This window comes from Cibotium barometz, chromosome 57, assembly GCF_041138505.1.
Source record: "Cibotium barometz isolate CiBa-2024 chromosome 57, ASM4113850v1, whole genome shotgun sequence".
Taxonomy (NCBI): domain Eukaryota; kingdom Viridiplantae; phylum Streptophyta; class Polypodiopsida; order Cyatheales; family Cibotiaceae; genus Cibotium; species Cibotium barometz.
Genome location: NC_141102.1, coordinates 25,154,207 through 25,166,964, shown reverse-complemented (window position 1 = coordinate 25,166,964; position 12,758 = coordinate 25,154,207). Strand labels below are relative to the sequence as shown.

Genomic DNA, 12,758 nt, shown 5'->3' with positions numbered 1-12,758 from the left:
TGTAAAAATGGAATTGGTAATACACCCGATAATGCCAAATTTTACTGACAAAAAATCCAACGTGGCTCTAGTCTGAATGAACCAGTCACACCCAAGGGTAACCTTGAATAACTGCCTTGGCAAAACATAACACTTCTGGTGGAACATAGTATAACCAATCTGCAAAGGAACATGAACCACGACACTGGATCTGTATACCTGTGTGTGATCACAAAAAGAATAGAAATCTCTAGAGCTGAAGTAATTGGCAACTCCAGCTGTTCCACCAATTGACTACTGTTAGAGGAAAATGAACTGCCTGTATCCAGCAAAACCCCAACATCTATATTGTAAATAAGAGTTCAAACTATAAAAAATAATTTTTTGGAGGCTTGAGTGGCTTGGACATACGGGCGGGCCTTCTCTAGAGCCCACTCGCTCATTCATTTTTCGAAATTAAACCTAAAACGGCTACATCCGAACCCTTGACTTGAACATTTTGTACATTGGGGTGGTGGGGACATTTGGGAGAACTGCAATACTTGGCAACATGCCCATACTTGTTACAATTGAAACACCTTGGTGTGCCTTGTGCATCCTTGGCAGACAATTTGTAACCTTGTTGAGCATTTTGTACATCCACATCCATTAGGACGACCCCGTCTGACTAGAACTTAAACTTGTTAAGATCTTTTTGCTGAGGACCCGGCCTCCATCCCTTTGCTGGGCATCTTGTGAAACATCTGCTTCAATGCGCTAGGATATCTCCATAGCTTGCTTAAATGAAGTGGGACCCTGATCCCTAATCATCCAAGTGATGTCATGTCTCATTCTTGGCCACAAGAAAAATCACTTTATATCCTCAGTCACGTTAGGATCTACTCTTACCAGCACTGATTCAACTTGACACTAAATTGCAAAACTCGTTCTCCTTGTAACTGAATGCACTCATGTATTTGTTGTAGAGATTGTGCCACATTAGTTTGAGCGAACAAATGAATTAAATTAAGTAAAGGGCCATTGTGATTTAATGACATCATCGTGTTGTACAAACCATGTGGCTGCAATTCCATCCAAAACTGTTCTGACCTCGTGGGTCTTCTTGTCATCTGTCCAACCATGATATGTTGCCACATTATCAAACTGATCCAACAATGTCAAAATATCTTCATTGGGTAGGCCTGTAAAACCCGCCTATCTGTTGTGCTGAGAGTGCTGTTTTTGCAACTCTTGATTTGTAATAAGGTTCACCAATGTTTGATTGGTACTATTCATCTATACAGACTTGTCTGACGCATTTGCAGAATCAAATTTTGCATGAGACCGACTACTTGATCAAGGTGAGTGGAGGAAGACGACTGTCGTTGCAAATCACGTACATTTGCTTGCATAGCCTCTACTCCCCCAAACTCATCTGCCATCTTGTGCTAAAGCTCGTTGTCTCCACCAAAGAAGGTACGATGTAAAATTAAGGTAATCTCCCGGTCATCTCCTTCTCTCTCCTTTACATTATATCAAACCCCGCTTTCCCTGTGGTGGCGGGCTAACTTGTGGGACACGTGGCGGGCAGCAGCCAGCCACGTCACAGAACCCTTACAATTTTTCTCCTCAATGTTTTTAATTAAATATTGGCACTAACTCAAGTAGTTTTTTTTCAATTAATTATCTTCATGTTTTTCCTTTTGACCCAAATTAAATGCAAGTGCACACAAGTGCACACAAGGGGATTTTCTCATTATTTTAAGCATATGAATCTATTTAATTTTACTCAGAATGACTTTTTATAATGAATTTATGAGCCTTTTATAAAGAATTTACACATTTATAATATTTTACACACTACAAGTGGGATCCTACGCAAGGTCATTGTAGTGGTCACCCTAGTATACTCTAAGCTTTTCCTACGACCTTCTTTTCTTTCAAGTGTAATTGAACAACAATTATTTTAAAAACATATATATATCAAAAGGTTATAGGGGATACTTAAAAGTAGAGTATGAGTAGCCACCTTATAGGCCTACATGGGCTTGTGGATATGTGAAGTCACTTCTATCCATAAGTAGCCATCCATGTCTACACTTGTCGATAGACACTTTTTTTAGTATGCTATGTGCCTTTGGACTTCAAATGATGCTTCTAAAGATCCCATTTTGTCAGGGGGGCATTTTTGGAGCCACCCATTTGAAGCGTGACAAGTGGCTAGGGACGGCCCATATTGCATGCCCATCTTGAGCCTTTTGTATGTACATGAGGTGGCTTATAAATTTTATAAAAAGATAGCATGTCATCTCAAAATAAAGGGTCTTATTATCTAGTGGAGTTACACATATACATACATGAGGGTTTTTTTTAATAAAAAATGGTTTTATAAATACCCCTCGAACTCATGTGCTCATTAATAGGAGTTTGACATAGTGAACTCCTTAGGTTTATTAAGTCAACGATATATAGTGTGTTGTCATACCATCATCACATTGTTTCAAGAATAATTATTCATGTGTATAAGTTCATATCTCATTATTATGCATATAAGCACATATTATGATACATGCATATTCTTGTGTGTCAAACTCCACATAACTTTCATACATTTGTATAAAAGTTGGTTCTCTATGTAATAAAGAACTTAATGAGATTTTAATGATGATAAGACATATTTTAACCATCTAACATATAAACTATTTTAATGATGATAAGTTGTATTTTGACCATCTACTAACATATGAATGAAACCTATTATATAGCGTGTTTCTTTTTTACACATAGCTTGCAAACCTATTATATATTGTTCTATCTAACATATGAATGAAACCTATTATATATAATTATGCTTGCAAAAAAATGATGTATACAAATATCTCAGACATCATAAGGAAGGAAAGGGGAGAGGCGGGTGGGGGAGTTTCTTTGAGAAATATGTAAGTCATGGGTTTTATTTTGTAGCCCTTGACCACACATGCTATATGGGTGGGGTTTTCACTTAGTGAACAGACTGAAAAAAATATACTCGTGATTATGCATAAGTTTAGTATAACATTCTCCTATCATGTTATAAATGTGGATATTTATTCCTAGTAAACAAGGTTTAGGGACTCGATATAGCCAAAGTTACCATATAGTGGTGAACCTAGGTGGGTAAATATCATTTAGGGAGACTCTCTAAAAACACTCGAGATGATGCATGTTTACAATCATCCCAAAATTATTCACTGATATTATGAAAGATAATGAGGCAGTATCTAAGGTGCATCACAAACTCAAAGGGGAGGGGTGGGGAAGCTAAAAGATGGACGAGGGAGACTCTTTGTCCATCATTGACCACCCTACACATTATATGATTTTGTATTTTTTTATTGAAACAAAGATGGGCATGGCTAAGTGTATTATGGATGTACACACACAATGAGGAGAAAAAGACAACTTACTTCCTTTCACATGGCGAAAGGGGAGGAAGAAAAAGGAGGGTTTTTACATTTTTGAAATTTGAAAAATAAAATAAAGGTATGATTTTCAAGGTTGGATCACGCTTGAGTTCACGCTTGGGTCACGCTTGAGTTCACGCTTGGGTTCACGCTTGGAAAGACGCTGGTCGCAAAATTTTATTCTCGCTACCCAGAAGGATGGGTGGCGATCAAGCCGCTAAATAAAAGAATGATTGAACATTTCATTAAGTACGCAATGTCTATATAGTATGCCTCTTGCTGGATGGGCTTACAGCAGCCGGGCTAAGTGGTGGTAAAAGAATTTACAGGGCTTTTAGGCTTTTGACTGCTATTTGCATGGCTCCAAAATGCTGCAGATAATGATGCTTAATCTACACAGATTATGGGTGTTAATATTCACTTGGGCTTTCAATTACATTGTTAGTGGTTGTGCTTGCCGATGTATGTAATCACCACATAGCCTTCCATCTCCAACGAGCTTTCAGTTTGCTTTCTGATGGGGCAGCCCATTTGAGCACACCGGTAGTAGCTCCTGTACAGGCACATAAAGATTTGAGAAGCAATTTATATCGAATATAATGAACTCATGATCTGGGTATGCACATTAATTGAAGTAATAAGGGTGGTTTTACGGAAACCTTACCTAGGGAAGCTTCTACCCTTGATGTTTTTCTGGCCATATTTGCGCCATACGTAGCCGTCGTGCAGGGCAGGATTGCTGCATTCCACTTGAAAGGCCACTACGTCGACCTCTGTGTTTTCAACCTCGTTAATATTAAGGCTTGTGTTGGTCCTGCAAAATTATACATTCGATAATTAATTAGATTAATTTATTGATATACGATGTGCATTACACTAATTTGTGTTTTGCTTGATTAATTGACCGAGTCGGGGGATACTTACCCTAAAGCCTCCAAGTCCAGGTGGGGTGGACTGGCTGCAATTGCAGTCGAGGAGGATGCTTCAAAGTAGGTTGGAGACGCTTGCATGTACAAGTTTTCCGTCGTCGCGAAGCTGCCGGAATTGAAGCTGCAGGAACCATTGCCCGTCGACATTGAATTGACCTCATTGTTGCTGAGAGAAGACTCATCAAAGGGATACAATTCATGAGTTGCAAAATCCAGCCATTTATCCCACATGTTAAGTGATGCCATCATTTCTTCGTCATAGGCAAATGAGGTGGTTTCATCAACTGAAGGATGCCAATTATTATCCCATAAGCAATCCAGCATGATTACTGACTCGTCACTGGCCATAAGGGATTCCAAGCTGCTGCAATCCATAACAATGTCCTCAGAATTGATGGATTGGCCATCATCAAAGCAAAGGGCAGGTGGAGGTGTGGCCGAGGAACGCTCTTCAAATGAGACGCAGCTGGTACTAGCTGTGGACGGGGAGACGAGGTCAGGCAAGTATGAAGTGGGAGGGCAGAAAGAGCGATGCATCATGTTAGAGCTTTTTGGGAAAAGATTTAAGGGAGTACGTGCAATGGAGAAGAAGAAGAGAGAATATCAAATTATGGTATGGCGAAAAGAAAATCTAATCACAGCTTGTTAGGCTGGTTTGGGTGGTGTTGAGCTTACAGCTCTGAGTGAGCCGGGGAGGATAGCTGCACTTGTGTGTGCAAATGCAGGAGCCACTTCTTGTGCTTATAAATTTCATTGCATTTTTTCCTTTCTCGGATTTTCAGCTGGGGAAATGTCGCTGTGGCTTCTTGGGGCTTGCCCGGAAGGCGCCTATCATGCTAGCATTTTCAAACACATACATACGGACAAAAATTGAGGTTGAAAGAGGCCGACATACATACGGAATCGTGCAGCTTCGTAGAAGCCTCCCCACGCACTTTCTCACGAATTGCTAGGGTTTTTCTATGTAATGCATGGACTTGGGAGTTGCTAGGATTCTATACATGCTTCGTACACTCCAATTGAATGACAAAAGCGTTTCTCTGCTCGAGTCTCAGAGATGCATGTTAATCTCTGACCCCGGCTCGAAAAACAAAATCAGAACTCTTAGGCATGAGCCATTATTTATTGCAATTTGGTACAGAAAGCCCCAAATTGATGGCAAGATACTTACTACTAGCTTGTTCCTAAACACTAAATAGCCACTTGGTAAGTACTTGTCAACCCTATTTAAGGAGCTTGTGGCACTTTTTGGCATTAAAAAAAGTTGCTATATGTAAAATTTTAAATTCAACTCAATACAAAGCATGAAGTTGACGATTCAACATTGAAAATGACACTCAAATCAAGCATGCATACGGGGAAAAATTGGGGGCATTCAATAAACTTGGTAGAGATCATGTGAAAGTCATGTGCCAAGCCAACAACAAACTTGTACCCATGTAAACAAGAGCATTATGTCCATGAACCCTTGTGAATTTCCCTAAATCTCCTTGATGTGAGTGAAGTGGTTAAGAACGTACATCATATTACACACATAGCCATCACATACCATTTACTTATTTGTGTGTGGTAACATTAGTGTCAACTATGCACCATGAGGAATTATTTGAACTTCATTGCAAAATGTTTTTTTAATTATTACCATAAGAAAAACTAATGTTGGCAAAATGCTAGCGAAGGATTCTCTCTTTATATCTCTCAATCTCAAAACATGTTCCTCATCATGAGTTCTTTTTGAGGTAGCGTTGGATGTAGAAGATTTTAGCAATACATTTGATGTTGATGAGAATGCCTTAGTAACCAATTATGTCTCATACTTTGGTCTCCTTTGTTTGCATGTACTTTAGTGCTTCAATGTTGACATCTCCTCAATAGAACCATGTGTCCCATCCATGAAGGCTTGAACCTTTAATTAAAATAAATTCCACACCTTCAATTTTGACAACTCCTCAATAGAACTATGTGTTCCTTGCATCTGAACCTTTAATGCAAATAAAATCCACACCTTCAGTGTTGACATCTCCTCAATAGAATCATGTGTACCTTGCATCCTTGGAGGCTTGAGCCTTTAATGCAAATTAAAGCTGCACTTTAACATACTTCCCTAGTGTTTTCTTGAAAGATCTTTTACCAGCTACACTTGATTGTTCACCTTTCGCTTGCACACATCCTTTATAAATTCAACACATCCTCTAGGACTATTGTTGAAAATTACTCTACATTCCCCTTTTGTTCGGGTGGAAGATCCGCATTGAGCGGTCGTTAGAGTTTGCCAATGGCATTTTGTCCTCAAGTTTTTCACAAGGAATAAATGGACACAATATCTATGAATTCCATGCCCATGAGGGCAACTCAATGCATTGCATCAAGGTTTCTCAAATTGTGACCATACACACCATGGAATGTATGAAGTCCATCAAAACATCACTTGGTTCGATCCTATCCACATGCATAGATATGGGCTTGCAAGGGTTTCAACTTATAACCCTTGATGTGTCCTTTTTTCATGGTGTAAATACTATGGTGACCACCTCTTGCTGTCCAATGTATTCGAATTAGAAACGTGTCTAAATATCTATACAGACTTGGCTAACTATAGCTACAAGATATAAAGTAACCTATCACTAGATAAGTACATTGAACTGCCAAATAAAAAAGTTGTCCAAATAAAAAAAGTTGTGTCCGAGTTATTAAGGTGTCTTAATCTCTAGACAAGTGTTGAAGTTCAAACTTGGCTGTGAGATATAAAGTTGCCTATAATTAAGTGAACACATTAAAACTGTGAAAACAAAAAAACTTGTGTCCGCAAACACACACACGATGCACATTAAAACTGTAAAAACAAAAAAACTTGTGTCAACAAACACACACACACACGATGCACACCACCAGGCCTAGAATTTGAAGGGCACCCTATTTTTTCTTTTGAAGGGCTTTTCTTTAACTAGCTTTTCTTTATGAAGATATTGGAAAGGAATATAACTAAATTTCCCAAAACCTTTCCCTTCTTTTGAAGGGTAATTGTGTTTTCACCCTTCTTGTGAAGGTTTTGACCCCCTTAGAAGGGTATTACAACCTTCAAATTCTAGCACTACACAACCCCCCTCTCTCTCTCACTCTCACACACACACACAAAGAGAGAGAGGGGGGGTTCCTTCAAGTAGCCAAGCATTATAGATAGATGGCTAGAGCCTCGTTAGGAGGGTTTATGTTAAATTTCAGGGTGCCACGATACGTGGCACTTTGCGGGCCGCCCCAGCACGGGTGGTCACCTAGCCAGTGACCTCCTCGGTCTAGACCTTGGTGCAAAAGGGGTATAGACACATGTTCGTATGTGCGTGCATTTGCTGGGATGATTTGAACCCAGTTCCCTGGCAAGGGAGGCGAAGCATCTATCCACTGCACACTCATAATATAAACACATGTCTACACATAGGCCCATCACCGGCCATTGACCAGGTGACCGGGCCCGTGGGGTGCCACGTATCATTGAACCCTAAAATTTAAAGGAGAGGCTTCGAGGAAGCTCCCTGGATAAGTTTGTCGAGGGCTTCGGATGGTTTCTCCCCAACCCTCACTTTTGTCCACGAGCTTGGAATTGTTGCGTTATGGGAAGCTTCCGCGCAAGCCCCAACCAGAAGCCGCTGCGAGATTTCCCCTTTCATTCTCAGAAGAACACACCACCCCTACTAGCACTACAAGGAAAAGAGACCATAGGCATGTTTATAGATGCGTTTTGAGAACGTGCTTTAAAATGTTACAGGCGCATCTATAATCACATCTACAGACACACATCTATTTACGCGTCTATATCCGCATCTATAAGTGCGTCTATACTGATATAGACGCGCATATAGACACGTAAATAGACATGCTTATACACGCGTAAATAGACACGCTTATAGACGCCGTTATAGCCTCTGTTATAGACGCGCTGTGGAATTTAAAAAAATTCTAGAGAGCTACCTATGTAGATGTACAACTGCATTTTTCACACATGCAGCTGTATTTTCTACACAAGCAGCTCTCTGGTTTAAGGTTGTGCTTACTTGTATATAGACGAATCAAGATCAACAAAGATATCAACATAAAAATTTAAATTGAAGATAGATATGCACAAAATGATTTGTGAACACGCTTCAAATATTGATTAAAGAAGATGAGAAATTACATTTTATATCCAAAAATTTCTCCATGCATGATCGTAGCCACATAACGCTTGAACAAAAACATAGATACATAAAGAAGATGAAAATTTTCATCTTATATGCAAGAAATTGTCCATACATGATGGTAGCCACATGAGGCTTGAAAAAGAAACATAGTTGCATAATATGATATAGCACCATGATGTAGTGGTGACTGTGAAGAACTATCCCCACCCCCAAAGCACTACCCTAGGCATCCTCTATCTCCTCTACCTCCACTCTCAGTGCTAGTGCGGCGTGAGGTATGACCGCCACTATCTCCATGCCTACCCTCCCTACGACGAGACGACTGCCACTCTCATGAGCGCCATGATGACTGTGAGGTGTCACATCTCCTGAAGGTGCAGGTGTAGGAGATGTTGTAGCACTAACTGGGGCTGACGGATAAGAGGTGAATGTACAGGCAGGTGAAGTGCCTAGCAGGGGTAAAGTGCCTGGCAAGGGACTCTGTTGGGCTGTGGGTAGACTTGATGGTAAAGGGGTGCCTGCTGCATAGGCTGCCAACTGCTCGGGGGTGGGAGTATAGCCAAAGATGTCCTCTACCTCCCTAGCAAACCGTTGTTGAGACTCGATGAGAGCCTCAACTTGTGGGTATGTGGGATAAGAGGATGAGGACCCAGGCCACATCTATACAAACAAAGAAAATATTAAAAAAATATTATGAAATGAAGACTTCTCGGCTCTTTAAGTCAATTGACCCCCCGAGAATCATCTCATTCTTCAAAACACAAAAAATAAACAAGTATTAAGAAAGCATGTAAGCTGTTGTGCAAACCGAGAATCATCTCATTCCCGGCACTATGCGTTATGCAAGCTGTTACGTAAGCCTTCCATAAAGCATTATACATTAGGCCTTATGCATAAAGCTTATACATGAGGCCTTAAGCATGAGGCCTTATGCATAAAGCACTATGCATGAGGCCTTAAGCATAAAGCTATGCATGAGGCCTTATACATAAAGCATGCATGAGGCCTTATGCATTAGGCCTTATGCATAAAGCTTATGCATGAGGCCTTATGCATAAAGCACTATGCATGAGGCCTTAAGCATAAAGATATGCATGAGGCCTTATACATAAAGCATGCATGAGGCCTTATGCATAAAGCTATGCATGAGGTCTTATGCATAAAGCTATGCATGAGGCCTTATGCATAAAGCATTATGCATAAAGCTTATGCGCAAATTTACAAAATAGATCCCTAGTACCCAAGGGTGCAATAATAATAGAGGAAAGATATGCCTAAACTAAACCGTACCCCAGCACTATGCATTAAGCATGCATGCATAGAGCCTAATGCATACATAGATTAAGCTCTATGCATAGAGCTTAATGCATACATAGACGTCTATGCATAGAGCTGAATCTATGCATAGATCTCTATGCATAGAGCTTAATCTATGCATAGAGCTTAATGCATACATAGACGTCTATGTAAGATTCCTCCCCAGCCTCTCAAAATGTCCAGCATCTTCCCTTGTAATCAATCCCCTCTTCAAAAATATAAAAGACCTTGTTTCTAACTGTTTTGACTTAGAGAGAGAGAATATTCAGATTTTGAACTCGGTGGGAACAGGGATCTTACAAGTTAATATGAGCTCCCAAGACCTAGGATTTAGTTTGGTAATGCAATTCGTTAAAGGATTGTTTTAAAGTTAGTTGATGCTGAGAAAAAGGCAATTTCATATTGGCTGTGTAAGTGGTGTGACTAATTTTATGTTTGCATGAACTTCCGGCTAGGGGGCCTGGGAACTCTTTTCCCTGGTACCCGGGACAAAACCTAACCAAATTCCTAATTGGATCCCATCACTATAGTGGTTGGGAGGTTGGCTAACCCATGGGACTGGATGGGGTTAGGCTGGACTGATGGATCCGTAAACCGAGACTCAAATTCTGTTATTACGATAGATAAAGTAAATCCCGGATAGTAATTGTTCTATGGATAGGAATCAATGGTTGTGCCTCTTGATGGAGAAAAAAGCATTGATCCCAATGATCCAAGTGGAAGTTTCTTCCTTGATCTGACCGAGTATCTTTATAGGTGCAGTCAGATCAGCTTGATCAGTAATGGTCTTGACCACGTTAGAGTAAAGAGTTATCCTGGTGGAATCGCCCGTGCTTTCCGGGTAAAGGAAGTTTCTCGGTTTCGGTTTTGGATAAATCGACGGATTAGTCTCTTATCCGGATATCTGTGGGCGAGGCCCCGAGTGTGGGACCCCTGCCCCGCGCATGATGTGCTACTTCCGCTGCTAGCACCATGAATCCGTTGCGCGGTGGGGACAGGGATCTTACAATTGGTATCAGAGCAGGGTGAAAACTAATACGGATAAGCAAATTCTTATCATAAATTGATAATAAAATTCAGAAAAAGCATTTTTCATAATGTATTTTCATTCCGTAAGCCTCTTTAATGAAGAATTTTTAATCAAAGAATTTTTTTTTTATAGATGGAAGCTCCCTACTTATCTGGTATTCCCGACCTCACCTAGTCTCAAGATATGACTGCGTTCGCCTTCGAACATCTCATCTCTCCCGCTTCAACTCGAACAAGCCAAGCAAGACTCGCACGCCATTTCGAGGAATTATATTTTCCTAACCTAGTGGAGAGACAACAGCATAAGTGGTTTGCAGGGCTATATATCCACGCCTCTTGCAACCGGCATGCAATGTTGAGGCAGAACCTCTCATTGGCCATGATTTTGATAAAGCTGAAAATGACGCGTGGTGTCATTCTATATCATTCAACGCCTCAAAATTTCAGACTTTCTTGCCGAGTTTATAGACTCTTTAGTCGATTTATCCCTAAGGAGAAAATAATAGCTCCCTTCGCAATTAGAGAAATTATGTAACAGGGCATGACTATGGCCCAGTACCGTCGTCTTATGCATCTCCCGAGGAGATTTTGAATTTTGGAGCCGAGCCACTCTATGTACTTATTGCAACTTGTATATAAATATACAAATGAATAAAAAAAAATTCCCTGTTATTTAAGTGATTGTTTACGGACGATCGGATAAAGAAAAATCTGTTTATCAGACATATGTCATAGATCTCCAATAAGATCAACTGAGGAGCCAATTATGTCAAAAATTTATCAAGACGCCCAAAAAGGTTGTAATTGTGTGATATAATTCATACAATTTGTTATTCAAACTGAAATTCGTAAATTAGTAAGTAGGACTTCAATTGGAAGTACCGCAATTGTATGGAACCCTGACTTTCTTGAGGCCTAGACATGATGGTATTTACATTATAGTTTCGATTATCATGACTATCCGTATATACCGAAGGTATAACTGCAGCTCTTTACCGGCAGTATATACGAGTAAATCTAAGACTTGAAATTATAATCATTAATGCTATCCAGTTGATGAATTCGAATGTGGTTGATATGATTTTAATTCTGTTTGGGAACTGATGAATTGATTTGGATTCTGATTGAAAAATGATGATCCCTGAAAATGTTTGAAATGTAATAAGCTGAGCGAAACCACAATGTGGATGATTGGGACGAGTCCCTGTAATGATAAATGATGATAATGATTTCAGCAAATCATTATGAGATTAGTGGATTGTGCTGTCAAATTGCTACTGTTAATACTTGAGACGGTAGATCAAGTTAAGGGATGACAAATTGAGAACTTGCTTAACTAAAATTCCCGTGGAGGAATGTTCAGAAGGAAATTTTTTGGTCTAATGGACCATTATCGTGTTAAAGATATGAATGATATGATCTGAATGAATTGTTATTTAATGATGAGTTCTATATAAGGGATATTTATCCCCATATTCTGTTGGGTTGACCAGAATATAAGGAGCCCCAGAATAAATTGGATCTTAAGCAAAAGAGTTGTCCTCTACGTGCGAGATGAAGCAAAAGAGTTGTCCTCTACTTGCGAGATGAGGACATCTCGCACTTTTTAAGTGGGGTAGAATGTAAGATTCCTCCCCCTGCCTTCGAGGTATACAGGAGTAAGAATCTCCTTTTCTGATCTTATAATTATTCCCTCTCTAAATAAAAGAAAGATTCTGTTTAAAAAGAGAAGACACTTTACCCAGAATACCTTCTCAAGAGCCCACCTGTTTTAAGGTTTCAGAACGATGAGTTCAGAAGTGGGAACCGGTGTTTTGAATGCCAAGGTTTTGGTCATCAGTTAAAAGACTGCCTGATTCCTACCATGAAAAGGGCACAGGGAACTCTAGAACCCAAATTCAGAGACC

General features: G+C 39.9%; 1 protein-coding gene across 1 annotated transcript; it reads right to left on the bottom strand.

Moving 5' to 3' along the window:
* Positions 1–3,650: 3,650 nt before the first annotated feature.
* Positions 3,651–5,034, bottom strand: LOC147606590 (uncharacterized). Its single transcript, XM_086792259.1, has 3 exons — positions 4,326–5,034; positions 4,066–4,215; positions 3,651–3,954 (listed from the first exon to the last, which is right to left on the bottom strand). Exons 1-3 carry the CDS (start codon positions 4,868–4,870, stop codon positions 3,843–3,845), a joined length of 807 nt encoding a protein of 268 aa, XP_086648385.1. The 5' UTR covers positions 4,871–5,034; the 3' UTR covers positions 3,651–3,842.
* Positions 5,035–12,758: the final 7,724 nt, after the last annotated feature.

Excerpts from the sequence above, each read along its gene's own strand:
- LOC147606590 (XM_086792259.1), bottom strand. The coding sequence starts at position 4,870 with ATGATGCATCGCTCTTTCTGCCCTCCCACTTCATACTTGCCTGACCTC. Across the intron at positions 4,216-4,325 it reads CTGGACTTGGAGGCTTTAGG|GACCAACACAAGCCTTAATA; the intron begins GTAAGTATCCCC and ends ATAATTTTGCAG. Across the intron at positions 3,955-4,065 it reads AAGGGTAGAAGCTTCCCTAG|GAGCTACTACCGGTGTGCTC; the intron begins GTAAGGTTTCCG and ends GTGCCTGTACAG.